This window comes from Canis lupus, chromosome 13, assembly GCF_048164855.1.
Source record: "Canis lupus baileyi chromosome 13, mCanLup2.hap1, whole genome shotgun sequence".
Taxonomy (NCBI): Eukaryota; Metazoa; Chordata; class Mammalia; order Carnivora; family Canidae; genus Canis; species Canis lupus.
In genome coordinates, this window is record NC_132850.1 from 19,302,919 (window position 1) to 19,317,472 (window position 14,554).

The window sequence follows — 14,554 nt, forward strand, 5'->3', positions numbered from 1 at the left end:
TAATAATAATACATACCAATTTCACTCATGAACGCAAATGCAAAATAATATCCTTAAATATTAGCAAAGTCAACTCAGTTATATACAAAAAAAAAATAATTTAGCATAACTAAAAAGGATTTAAGCCAACGTTCGTTTAGTACTCTAAAATCAATTAATGTAATTCACTCCATTGTTAACCAGGAAAAGAAAGTGAAACTTAAAAGGAACAAAGACTTTTATTTGGGGTCTCAGAGTTACAATTCGGGGAGCACAGATTCCAGAATAACCAGAAAAGTGCCACTTCATGTGGGGGGAGAGCTAGGGTTTTTTATGAAAAAGAAGGAAGAGGTAATTACATGATTTAGATAAAGAGAAGCAAAAAAAAAAACAAAAAACAAAAAAAAAACTTCTTAATTTGGTGCTAATCAGTTGAGCTGCTTCTGATTATTCTATCTTATTGATTACTTTATTGGTGCTATCAAATGAAATTGTCCCTGGTATGTATTAACTAATTTTACTGTCCTCACATGATCCTAATGCCAGTTGCCCGGTTGAAATTTTATGAGCAATTGCCTGTAAATTGCCGCTTCTGGCCCAGATCAAGGTTTCATTCGTTGAAAAGGAAAATGGAGTTGCTTACGTCCAGAAATTTTATACCATTCCACACCACTGACTGATTGGGAGTTACTATATGACCGTTTCATTAGATGCAGAAAAAGTATTCAATAAATTTCACAATCTGTTCAAGGATGGAGACCTGAAAATGGCAGTCAACAAAAAACTCTTAGCACCAATGGGACTTACCACGATGGCCCCTTAAAGATTTAGAGAAAGCACTTTTTTTAAAAAAGATTTTATTTTATTTATGAGAGAGAGAGAGAGAGAGAGAGGAAGGGGGAGGGGTAAAGGGAGAGGGAGAAGCAGACTCCCCGCTGAGCAGGAGGCCAACGTGGGCTCGATCCCAGGGCCCCGGATCCTGACCCGAGCACAAGGCAAACACTCAACCACTGAGCCACCCAGGCGCCCCTATCTCTCACATTCTGTAAATAGACTATTAAGGAAACATTACTACTTAGAAACAAGACCCTGGCAAGGCTGGTGTCTGCGAGTGGATGAGAACCCGAGGCGCCTGATGGATGGAACTTAGGTTAGTTAACCCTCCCGCACAGGCGGCCTCCCCCAGCACAGGCCGCAGCCAAGGACACTCAAGCTTTGGGGTAGACGCTTGTCCCTGGGCTTCTACCTGCTATCACATTCCTGTCGGGGCCTCAGACAGCCTCGGAGTTGGGGACACTCAACCCTGCCTTACAGTCTATTGTGAGGCTTAAATGAGGTAATTTAGGTAAATTCTTTTACAAATGGGAACTTTACAATTTGCTCCAGAATACGCTCATAATGAATGTAAAAATAAGTTAGCTGGCCATCCTAGCATCTCTGTTCGTCCACCATATATATTTTTTTAATTTTTTAAAAGATTTTATTTATATATATGACAGATGACAGAGCATGAGCACAGGAGAGGGGCAGAAGAGGAGGGAGAAGCAGACTCCCCACTGAGCAGGGAGCCTGACACAGGGCTCGGTCACAGCACCCTGGGATCATGACCTGAGCCGAAGGCAGATGCCTAACTGACTGAGCCACCCATGTATCCCTTGTCCACTATATATTAAAATGACTATTACTGTAACTCTCCCCAGTATTAAAAGACCAGAGTTTAATCCAATTGATACTGACTTCTCCGACACCCATTACTACTACTACTAATATGTTGTGCCAAAAATGTTCACTTTTCCTAGGCTTCATTAGGTCCAGTAGCAGCAAGTGCATCTGGAAGGGTTTTCTGTTGTCAACCCACAGCACCCTGTCCCCTCTCCCATGCAGGAACTTCAGAACTTACCTCCAAGGAAGACAGCATGTGCACTACGGATAAGTATGTGGGACTTGATGTTACTGTTTTGTTCCAGGGTTCTAGCTTGTTTATACAAGTAAAAGTTTGGAAACAAACAGAATTTTCTGAATATGGGACTGGTTAAAATATAATGATACATCCTTAAACAGAAAACCAAACCAAACCAAACCAAACAAAAAACCCAGAAAACCATACAAATAGAAGGAAGTAGGCTTTTGCTACTGCATGAAGGATGCCAGTATGCCAAGATACATTCTTAGTGGGAAATAAGTAATGGTGCAATAAACTGCCTGTGAAATGTATTTGTAAGGGAAAAAGAGGAGAGAAACACGTGCACATATATATGTTAACAAGCTTTAAAAGGTGTGTAACATATGTGACTGTGTAAAGACTGAAAGGATAAAAACAAACAAACAAACAAACAAACAAACCCTGAACTGTGTCTGGATAAGAAAATTGGAATCTAACAAACAAGGACCAAAGGAAAACATCCTTTTTACTAGATTTGCTTTTTTGATGTTTAATTTACATTTCCATTTGCACAGGTAATGCAGTCATACAGACTTAAAGGGCCGCCTCTCCATAGCGGTGGGAAGGACCCGGCAATGCAAAGGCCGAACAAAGGCGGGAGGTCAAGCCACCAGGGCAGCGGCCCAGTTGACCTGACGGCGCGAGGCCTCCTCCGCGAGGTGGGGGGGACCTCGGGGCGCACAGCGAGCGCGCGTCCTCTGAAGCCCGGCACTGCTCCGCCGTTTCCGAGCGCGCCGCCGAGGCAGCTCCGGGAGCCACCTGCTGGCGAGCCGAGGTCATGCGCATGACCTGAGTTCTAGTGGGAAAGGATTGCTCGGGCTGCTGTGATGAAGTTTAGGGTAGAAGCAGGGAGTCCAGGTTCCAGACTTTTATCATGATCCTGGTGGGAAGACATGGTCTCTCGGACTAAGTGGTAACAGTGGAGGAGGTTAGAGACGGCTGGATGCTAGACGCTGCATGAGTTTTGAAGGTGAAAACAACTGACTTTACTGACAGGCTGGAAGGGGGACAAAAAAAAAAAAAAAAAAAGAAAGGAATCAAGAACAGCCCCGGAACTGCTGGCCTCAAAATGGAAAGGATGACATTACCTTTGACCAAGGAGGGGAATGTTACTGGAGAAGCAGTTGTAGGAGAGGAAGAGAAGAGAAGGTCAGTCTTCCCGTCTGGGACATAGTAAGTTTGACGTGACAGGTCTATTAAACTGAATTGACAGAGATGTCCAGCAGACACTTGGAAATATGAGTCTGAAGTCCAGAGGAGAGAGCTGGCCTAAAGGTATGAATTTGGGAACTGTTGAAATCTCAATGGCATTTAAAGCCTTGAGACTGGGTAAGATCAGTGTGTGTAGATGGAGAAAGGACATACTGACCCTGGGTCTCCCCCAAATCCAAGTACCGGGAAGAAGAGAAGGAACTTTTGGAAGGGGCTGAAAACAAATGCTCTGTGAGGTCACAGAAGAGCCACAGTGGCGTTCGAGAAACCAGCCTGCGGCTTGACTGTCTGCCTTGGGGGCGCCAGGACTGATCTCAGGGTGCTTTTCATCCTGGCTTCTGTCATAAGAAGCCTCACCAAGGAGGAGGAGTGGTCACCTGTGCCAAGTGCTGCTGAGCGTGGAGAACCCACCCTGCCATAGAGGGGAGGGCTTCTCATTCGTATCCCCAGTGGTAGAGCTGAGGAGTCTGGGGGGTTGATCACACCGTTCTTGGCCTAGAAGAAGACAGTCTGGTCCAGAAGAGAGTAGGAAGAGGACCCACATCTGAGTCATGTTTTCTGTCCCCGAAGAGGAAATGAAGAGGCAGAGAGTAGGGCACCTGTGTCTCAATCCCCCTGGTTTCAGTCCCTCCTTTCCCAGACCCCAGGCCCTCAGCCCTTCCCAGTCTCTCCCATTCTCTTCTCTCCTCACTCTACTCCCCTGAGGAGTTCACCAAGTCATATCCTCCTTCCTCTTGCACACCCAGTCCCAGCTCCTGCCTCCTTCCTTCCCTCCATCCCTCTACCTGGAGACCTCTACAGGTTGCACGTAGACCCACTGCATTTGTCTAATTGCCACACAGCCCCAGTGGAATCCTCATATCAAGGAGCCATGTATTTAATTCCCAGTTCTGTCAGCTAGACAAATGTCCTGTGTCAGCTAGACAAACGACACCCCCATTCTGGTCCTCAGCTCCTAAATGAAAGACTTAGAGAGAAAGACCTGACAAATTCCTTCCAGCTCAGACTCTCTGTAGTTCTCTGAATCCCTGATAAAAGAAATGAGTAGGTATGTGTGTGTGAAGAGTGTCTATGAAAAATGCAACTCGTGTTTCTGAATTTTTCTACTAATGTAAATCTGATTTTCTTAAAAGATTATACCTAAATCCAGAAGAAATAGCCTGGCTACCTGAAACAAAATTTATTATATATACACATATGTTTGTATGTATACTTATGTGATAGTTAATTTTATGTGTCAGCTTGATTAGGCCACAGGGTGCCTGGATATTTGATCAAACATTATTCTGGATATTTCTGTGAGGATGGTTTGGGGTAAGATTAATACATTTTTTAAAGTTTATTTATTTAAGTAACCTTTACACCCAATGTGGGGCTCGAACTCACAACCCCAAGATCAAGAGCCACATGCTTTCCTGACTGAGCCAGCCAAACACCCACCCTCTTTGTTTTTGTTTTTTTTTTTTTTCTTAAAGTTTGAGTACAGCAGAGTGCTCTCCCTAATGTGGGTGAGCCTCATCCAATCACTTGAAGGTCTGAATAGAATAAAAAGGTAGACCCTTCCCCCAAATGAAACAGAATTCTCCTCCTTGATGGGCTTCAACTGGACATGGGCTGCTTTCTGCCTCCTAACTTACCCTGGAGCATCAGCTGTCCCGGGGTCTCAAGCCTGCCTGCCTTCAGACTGGAACTACACCACCAACTCTCCTGCATCTCCAGGCCGCCGAATCACCTGTGAGGTCTTAGAACCTGCCAGCCTTCATCATTGCGTGAACCAGTTCCTTATAATGAATCTCTTATGTGTATCCTCTTGGCTCTGTTTCTCTGGAGAAACCTGACTAATGCAACATGTCTATTTATTATTGTTGCTTTGTTATTGTTGCTTTAAGATGATCAAGAAATCATGTAACTATTACATGGAAGGCAACATGCAAATCCGTATCCCTCAGAGCTGTTTTTCAATTGAGCAAGAGAAAGGTTCAGCACAGGAGACTACAGGGTGATCTTACGCCCCTGAGCCTGTCCAGGTGTGAAGAGTGGTGGTTGGCTAACGCCCTGGAGTCAACAAACATCCGTGGGGTAGTTTCCCTCCTTGCCTAACTCCAGTAGGGTTCAACCTCTGGTCTAATAGGAAAACAAGAGGCCTAAAACTCATTAAACCTAAAAGGAAGCTTTGATGGATGGGTTCAGTGCAGCCTAAAATATCTCAGCATCACTCACAATTTGTATGCTTTGTGGAATATTGGAAATGAACCAGGAGACGCGGCCTCTTCGGCGTACCTGTTTCACACCGGGCAATTGGGGTTAAGCCCCCCGATGATGCTGTTGAGTAGGTTACACTCTCTGCACGTCCTGGTGTTTTTACCTGTGCTTAGGATCTAGAGTAACCCACTGTCAGACTTAGGTCTGTGTATCTGGAAAGAATTTTACTGTTTTCCGGGCAGAAAAGACACACCTTGTCTGAGGTCATGACGTAGTAGGTGAATAGTAGGGCTGTGAGTCAAGCCCTTCTTAAAAAGCTCACGCACTTTAGCAGACAATGCAGCTTGTCCCTCTTGACGGAAGGATATGAGGCAAGTAGGAGAGAGGAGGGCATGATGCTCCATGCAGGAAAATACCCTGGCTTTGGGGGATGAACATATCTTAACAGTTAAGGGACCAACAATTTCTCAGAAAAGGCATCAAAGGGAAAGACCCAACTACTAAATATATCATTGGTAATGACTATTCTTGAAAAACAGCATTGTTGGCAAACAGGTTCAAATTGAGAAGCCAGACAATTACGGCATAGACCAGGTAAGCCTGTTTATCTTAGAGTCTCCCAGACGTCAGGAAACTGGCACCATGGCTCCCATCCCATCTGTATTATTAATTAACATTTCCTATTTTTATCAACACACTTTTTCACGCAGTTTAGTTCTAAGCAATGAAACATGTGAAACTGGAGATTTAGCGTATTGATTATTCATTTGCATTAAAATAAACACACAACAGTTCATGCTTTAAATATTTTTGTGCCCCACTTTACATCAATCATCTCACTTCCTACTCGTCATTCAGATTTCATATTTACAGAGTTTTATCTCAAGCTTTAAACTCAAACGTTACCTGGAAAACGTTTTCACAGAAGAAGAAAAGACCCAAAGACATTATGGAAAAAATGGAAGCCCAAGGTCAAAGATTTGGTCAGATTTATCCAATTCTGCTCAAAACCAAGCAGGCTCCATATTTTCATCATTATGGAAGTGTTTCGAATCGCTCACTAGAGATGTTCCTCATATTTTTCATAGAGTTAATAAAGAAGTAATTCTTGCAACAATTTATTTCATTTACTCTGATTCCACCAGGAGAGTAGTATGTTAGAAGCTGATTCAGTCTCAGTTTTAGCAAGACTCCCTAGCTGATAGTTACATTGAGGTAGTGGTGACCGTACATTTGGCTACTTTTAAGGAAGCCAGAATGCAAATTTTCTATGTGAAAATTCCCATTTGGATAAGTTACCACTAACTTCAAAACTCCTATTAAAAAATAAAAAAAAACAAGCAACAACAAAACCTACTGAATAAGCAAATCAGAGAGGCTCTTGAGCTGGCTATACCCCCTCTGACTACAGTGTGTGGGCTTTGCCTCTCAAACACTCAAGTTCAGCTCTTTACCGGTTGAGACTAGAACCATTACTACTAGCATTACAGAGACTACAAGCATGACAGCATTACACTGTTCCTAATTCACTTTTACATCCTTATCACCTATCAAAATGCTTCACATACCACGTACGTGAATAAACTCGCTTAATAATCAAAGGAATTGAGGAATTTGACAAAACAAGATGACAAAGCAGATGACTAGCTCTGCATTCAGTCCTGTCCAGGTCAAAGTTTATGTCCATATTTAATATTTAAGGACGTCAATAACATGATTGCATTTTCAGATAATAAGAATATAGAAAGATAGTAAAAAAAATGATATGGGTTAGTTCTGTTGGAAGATGATATTATACTAGTTCAAGATTCTAATTCCAATTTTTCTCACTTAGGAGCTGGATCAGTGATTTAACATGTATATCTTAGCAGTTAGACCTTCCTCCCCTTTGTGCCTTTTTCCGTATCAATCCATTTATCAAGGTTGCCCATTTTTCCCTATTGCCCAGCAAACCCCTGCTCATCCTCATTGCCTTGCTCAGATGGAGCTTCCTCCTGGAAGCATTCCTGGATACAATAGGGAAAATAACTTCCTCCATCCCTTAAACTCCCATAAAACCACGTTCATACAAATGTTATTACTTCTACCATGCATCTGGTTTCTCTAATTTCCCATAAGCTACTTGGGGATCTTAATATACCCTATGAGTCACAGTTTCAGAAATAGAATGCTCAGTCCACAAACAGCTGGTTTATAAATAAAGATAAAATTCCCATTTTACATAGTGAAATAACAACCACTGGGAATATAAATAACAGGTGTGTGGAAAACAGCATACATGTGAACTAACACAAGATTCTAGAAACTTAGTGTCCCTTACACAACACTCATTCTTTTTGAGATCTCACAGGATGACCTCTGTGTTTTTTCAGGTTGTTAGCTGACATAGAGTAGAGGCAGCAATCAGGTAAGACTAAAAATGAGAGAAAGTCAATCCAGTGCAAGTGAAGCAGAGGGGAAAAAAAAACAGAAAGAACTTAACGAAATACTTTAACAATCTGCAAATTTTTGAACAGTAAGAAATTCAAAGACTCAAGTTTCCAGCAGTGGAAGGTGATGAGATGGAGAATGTCTGTTTGAAGAAAAAAAGGGGATATGACTAAAAACAAAAAGGAATATGGGTTCCTCTTTGCAAATGGTCCCTCCTTATTCTATTTTTTCGATGTTAGGCCTCTGTGTAATGTATTTTTTCTATGTTAGGCTGGTAGCCTCCTTTGGTAGGCTGGAGTAGGATTAAAAAGAAGGAGAGTCAGGGAACTGACCCGGCCTGTAGAATCTCAGGAGGTTTGATTGATGGCTGATGCCCATAGTACCTTTAGAGCTAGGGTAAAGGCATCTTCACAAGTTCAAAGTGTAAATTTGGAACAAGAATTGTACAAGAAAAATAGGATAGCACCTCCCATAATACATTCTCCTCCTTTCCTGATTTTAGGCCCTAACACAGAGTTTGGCACATCTAATGCAGTTAGTAAAGAACTCCACTAATTCAGAAATGAAAAATAATTTCCATTTTACAGATACCTTTTCCTACTATACACCTTTTTCTCTTCCTTCTTTTCTCTCTCTTTCTCCATCCTTTTCTTCTCATATTTCTTCTTCATTTTTTTTTTAAGTAGGCTCCACACCCAGCACGGAGCCCAACTCAGGGCTTGAACTCATGACCCTGACATCAAGACCTGAGCTGAGATCAAAAGTCAGATGCTTAACCGGTGGAGCCACTCAGGCACCCCTCTCTTCTTTATTTTCTAGACAACTTCCAGGATGGGAGGGGCCATTCCCAGTGATTCTCAAAAATACTGACATATCCTTCCAGAAAGTTGTCTCCTGAATGGGTCCCTATTGTAAGATAATATATTAGAATTAGAAACAGTATTTCTAGAACATGTGGAGAAGTTAATGAGTTAATGACAAATATAAGTTTCCTTCTTGGGACTCCTTTCCTGAGTCTAGACTGGAAACTACTAAGTTAGTTGTTGGACAATGGGATACCCTGACCCAGATGGTTGCAACAGGATAATTTTAAGATTTTCTTCAGTCACAAACTGAGCAAGAAGATGTCTACATCTTCTCCCTGCTATGCCATTGTGGCCCTCATGTCAAAGTCCCAGTCCATTAAGAGAGATATGAGAGACTCCCAGTTGGAGCCCAATGTTTGGCTTTTCTTCTAAGGCTTATCATGAACTAAAATCCATGCTGCACCTCTAAAGAAGCTTCTACATGAACATGACTCATATTCTGAAGATGTCAGGGTTCTGTTCATGCCATCCCACGCAGAGACTAGCACTGTTCTGTGATGCCATGTGGACTGGTGCTCTGGTGCTCCTTTGTCCTATATCCGTAGAGAGCCCTGGCTGGGCCGACCCCAGCCAGAGTTTTAAAAATCTATGATCCTAGGGTATCTGACTGGCTCAGTCAGTAGAGCATGTGACTCTTGATCTCAGGGTTGTGGGTTTGAGCCCCATGTTGGGCATGAAGATTACTTAAAGAAGAATAAAAATTAAAAATAAGTTGTCAACAACAGCAAGAAACTATGATCCCTCTGGAACCAGCGTGCCCAGCAAAGGTTTTTGCCGAAGGAGCCAGATCCATTGGGCAAACCTCTGTCCTGCAGCAGGGTGCTCTGTGATTGAACTAGTTTCACTAGCAGCACGACAACGTTGCCCTTAAGCATGAGTTCATCAGCCATATCACAAAACAAGGAAAGCCATTGCACTGAAAGACCATGTACCAATCCACGGGATTTCTTCCTAGTTGGGACTGAGAGGCATCAGGATGCAGATGGACTTGTGCCTGTCCCTGCCTTAGGCTAAGAGGCTGAGGCCTCCTCCCCTGGTATCTGCCATCCAAGAGACAAATAAGCCCCAGGGAGTCAGAAGGGAAAAAATGTGATCAGTTTTGTCTGATTTGCCAGTCAGTCTTCTTTACAAAATTAATCATAAAATTTACATTTAAGATATCTTGTATTGTAAAAAAGAAAGTGGAGGTGGGCAGGGAGAGAGGGAGAAAAAGTAAACAATAAAATAGAAAGAAATAAATCAGTAAGAGACACGAGACCAAGAACAAAAAAGGAAAATTTCAACAGCATCTGTCCTCCTAGTGGCCCAAGCGGAGGGAAGGGAGTACTCACCGAGCCTCACAGACAGGTGTCGATCAGATAGATGTCCTTGCCTCAGGAAACTTTGAGCGCCTACCACAACCATGTACAGTGGGAAACACCGGGAATAAGAGGATAGGTCAGGCTGGCTCCCACTGCTGCAGGAGAGCCAACAATGACTAAGAAGCCAGACAGGTCACACTGAAGGGCCACTCCCCTGGTTGTAATCTCTCCCAGCCTACGTGAAACCCAAGCCTCCGCGCTCGTCTCCTATCCTGAGCACAGATGTTGGGCAAAGCCTCTGCATAGGCCTTTGGATGGTTGGCCCTGATGACAGCAAGTGAGATCTGGGGACTTCCTTGGACAAAGTATGCACCAGCACCCCTTTCACAGAGCACGGTGCGTGCTGCCTCTTTGGACAGAGGCATCTGGGGCCATGACACGGTCTCAGCTATGTGAGTAGAAGGCTGAGGGCAAGAAGTGTGGGATTTAGTCCAGATCTTCTTCAATTAGCTGACTGTAGACTCTTGGGAGATGCTCACCTCTTTTCTTCACCTTCAAAACAGCCTGTGAATGTGTGTAAATTTGGTTCACATTATGATTAAATGAAATAAAATCATTGTATTTGCATGGTGCATTATAAACATAAGTCTCCACATGTAAAAATTTAAATATATAATATTATATTGTGTGTGTGTGTATATATATATATATATATATATATATATATATATATATAATAGTCAAAACAACTTTTGCATTTGAGCAAGATGAAAGATTAGCACAGAAGAGCGAGGGGTGATTTCAGGAGTAAGAACCTCTGAGACCATCAGGTTAGTGGACTTGCTAATAGCCTGAAGAGGTCAATCCCTCAGCAAGTATTAATTTAGTGGTTTCATTTCTCAGATATCTCTAAAGCAGGAAGCTTTTCTCTTCTTGCTCTCAGCTACCTCTAGCCCAATAGAAAGCAAGAGGGCAAAATATCTTTAACTTTAGGAAGATGTCCTGGGTGGTGAATTGTTGTGATACATAGCTTAGGTCCCCTCAGCGTCCTTCTCCCTTTACCTGCTATGTGGCTATCTAAGAAGGCATAGAAATAAAGAAAGAAACCACTAACACTTCTAAACACTTATTTTGCATCAGGCATACACACACACACACACACACACACACACAAATATCCTATATACATATAGAGATTTAATATACATTTCTTACATATTTATAAATATATGCTGCATGTATTTGCTGCATAGCAAATGATCTGAGTGACTTAAAGCAGCAATTTTTAAAATTAATTTTCATTATTATGTAAATTGGCTGAACTCAGGTTAGCTCAACCCTGAACAGCCCTGGTGTCAGCTGGACTGGATCTTGCGGTTATCATTTAAGATGACTTCACTCACATACTGAGTCCCCTAGATGGGATGATGGACACTGGGCCTTTCTCTCCTGGTGTTCACTCACCTGCCAGGATCCTTCTTCCCAAATAGTTCTCTAGAAAGATAGCTGAATTTCTTTATGTGGTGCTCGGAGCTCCAAGAGAGTGAACACAAGTCACAACACCCAAACCCACTTTCCATTAGTCAAAGCAGCCTAGAGTTAGTGTCAGAGAGGATTACACAAGGTCATATATGTAGTGTGATATATTGGGGGCTATTCTAGAATAACCTACAACAGAGGAAAAGAATATCCTACCACAGCCCCAACCATTCGTATCTCACCAGGACCTCCCCATTCAGGTGGCATTAGGGGTTCTGTTATCACTGCAGCCTCCATCCCCAAATGGAGCAGATTTACAAGGTCTTTTTGGCAGCCATTCTGGACCTTCTGATATGCTAGTCAAAACAGGCCTTATGCAGAAGCAGAAGAAATGCTGAATGCTAGATTAGTCTCCTCACTAGAATGGTGGACAGCGGAGCTCTTCTCCTCATGATCTTTCAACCCCCAGAGCCTCTCCCTCCCTACGAGATCTCCAGTAACGAGGGGCTTTATAAAGACAGTTGGTTTTCATCTTTGTTGAGAGGAGAGCGGGGCAACAAAAATACTTCCAATGCCTTCAAATTCTGCGATTTCCCAAATACAATAGAAGAAAAAATCACCAAATATGAGATTCTTTATGAATCAGGGGAACACAAGGATTATATATTAGTGATCACCACATACGTTTAAAGTCTTCATGGAGGGCCTGGGTGGCTCAGGCGGTTAAGCGTGGGACTTGGTTTTGGCTCAGGTCATGATCTCATGGGTGGTGGGATGGGGCCCACAGCAGGCTTCTGGCTCAGCCGAGTTGGCCTGGAGATTCTCTTCCTCTCCCCTCCCCTCGCTTGTGTGCATGCACACTATCTCTCTCTAAAATAAAGAAATCTTTAAATTACATAAAGTCTTCTTAGGCATCTTAGTACAGACTAAAAAAAAAAAAAATTCCTCCCGGAATCCTACCTTCTTTCACTCCTTAATGCAATAGCTGGCCTTCTGCATCTCTAGGAAAAGTCATTAATTGAGTGACCAAACCTATATGTTTGGGTTGACAGCTCAGCTACAATTAATCTCCTCCTCCCATTGCCATGGCTAATAGCCTGGTAATGGATAACCATGTTTGCATCCTTAGCCTCAAAGAGTGGTGGGGCAGAGAAGCAGCTGTAGGGAAGGTCTGAATTCAGGTGCCAGTGTAGACAACTCCTTCCCCTCTAAGTATGCTACACTTGATAAAACTAGTATACTAGTAATAATCCAAAACTTTAATGAAAACCCATTTACTCACATTACAAATGAATAGGATGAGATAAGGAAGCATTTGAATGCAGAGGGTTGTTGTAGAGATAATACCATTTTTTAAAAGATTGTATTTATTTAATTGAGATAGAGAGAGAGAAAGTGTGTGTGTGTGTGTGTGTGTGTGTGTGTGTGTGAGCAGAGGGCTGGGGGAAAGGGGCAGAGGGAGAGACAGAAGCAGGCTCTCCACTGAGCAGAAGCTCTCCACTCTCCACTGAGCAGGCTCTCCACTCCAATGCAAGGCTTGATGAGAGACCCCATGTAGGGCTCAATCCCAGAACCCTGGGGTCATGACCTGAATTGAAGGTACATGCTTAACCAACTGGGCCATCCAGGGGCCCCAAGATAATTCCATTTAAATCAGGTAATGAGAAGTGCTGCTTGACAACTATATTTGTATGTATGTGGTCAATAACAATGGCCCAAAATAAACATACCAGTTTACTTAGAATGTTCTAAAAACATGTATTTCACAGACAGGGATAATGACAGGAGTCCTTGGGGATACAAAGAGTGAGATGAGAACCACCAGAGTGGAGACCCCTTCCATCTCTCACATTCTAGAACGCGTAATTTATTATGAAAACAACATCATTACTTAGAAAATACACCAGGTAATACAGATAAGTTATCCTGGATGATTGTTCCTATTTTAGAGATGAAGAAATAGAGGTGAAAGGAAAGAAAAGATTTACCCTAAAGATAATGTGCATCCCAGTTCCCTCTACGGGGCTGCCCAGAATATATGGGAAAACTCTGGCTTTTGAGGGAAACTCTTCCTTCTGTCACTACTATTAACTATGTGGGCCTCTGCAACCTCATCTTTAAATGAGGATAATAGGGGTACCTGGGTGCTGCAGTCGTTCGGGCAGCCAACTCTTGGTTTCAGCTCAGGTGGTGATCTCAGGGTCATGATCTCAGGGTTGTGAGATGGAGGTGCACATTGGGCTCTGAGCTCAGCGGGGAGTCTGCTTGAGGTTCTCTCTCTCCCTCTGCTCCTCCCCCAGCCTCTACTGACTCTTGCATGTGCTCTCTCTCTCTCTCTCTCTCTCTCAAATAAATAAATAAATAAATAAATAAATAAATAAATAAAATCTTAAATTGAAGATAGTAGTACCTATCTTGCAAGCTGTTTTGAGGATGAAATGAGTCAGTCAATTTAAATAAGTGCTTACCCCAGAGAAGTCGCTTGGAAATGAGAGCTTGCAATTTGGTCTAAAATCTTCTATATTTAGAAACTAAATTAGTTGCCTGCTTGCATCCAAGTTTATCTAACACATAAAAACAGGGATTCCTTTCACTGCCTTCAGTATTAAAAATACCAGGACTCTGAAATGATAATGGTGACTTCAATGGGCAAAGATGTCACCAGGCTCTCATTTCAAGCAAAACATTTCTCTAGTCATGTTGTTATACTCTAAAAAATAATACTTTCCCAGGATTTCATGGGGCCAGTGACACACACGTGATTGATATTGCCAACTCACAGCTTCCTCTGACCCACACTGTGCAAAAAACTAGACCAGGTCCCAGGAACACTGACAGTGCATAAAAGTGAGTTTGTCAATAGCTAAACACACAGCGCTTGTTGTTATTTTGTCCCGGGATACCTATTCCAGCCGGTCTGTAGTAGTAAAAGATTAGAACAAAGTGTTCACCCCAATAACAAATTGATGTAAAGAAATGATGAAATAGCCCTAGACCAGACTAGAAGGTCATACCGCCATTTACTACTGTGAGGTACATCCTGTGCTGAAATATGTTGTTAGTGACCAGAAAAACAAGGTGCAGAACACTGTGCATAGGACGCTGCTATGCGGGGGATAAGATGGAGTGGACACACACACACA

The 14,554-nt window shown here is 42.6% G+C and overlaps 1 protein-coding gene across 8 annotated transcripts in view; it reads right to left on the reverse strand.

Moving 5' to 3' along the window:
* Positions 1 to 10,296, reverse strand: part of LOC140602733 (ribonuclease pancreatic-like) — a 44,707-nt gene extending 34,411 nt beyond the window's left edge. The window contains exons 1-3 of one of the 8 annotated variants that reach the window (XR_012005621.1): positions 3,291 to 3,348; positions 3,010 to 3,190; positions 2,396 to 2,918 (exon numbers count right to left, since the gene is read on the reverse strand). Coding sequence is in view for 2 of the 8 variants with exons in the window: in XM_072772695.1 (XP_072628796.1) it covers positions 9,963 to 10,035 (73 nt within the window). In the remaining 6 variants the exon portion in view is untranslated. The other 7 variants (XR_012005622.1, XR_012005623.1, XR_012005620.1 and 4 more) reach the window with 7 other exon arrangements.
* Between the last annotated feature and the right edge of the window lie 4,258 nt (positions 10,297 to 14,554).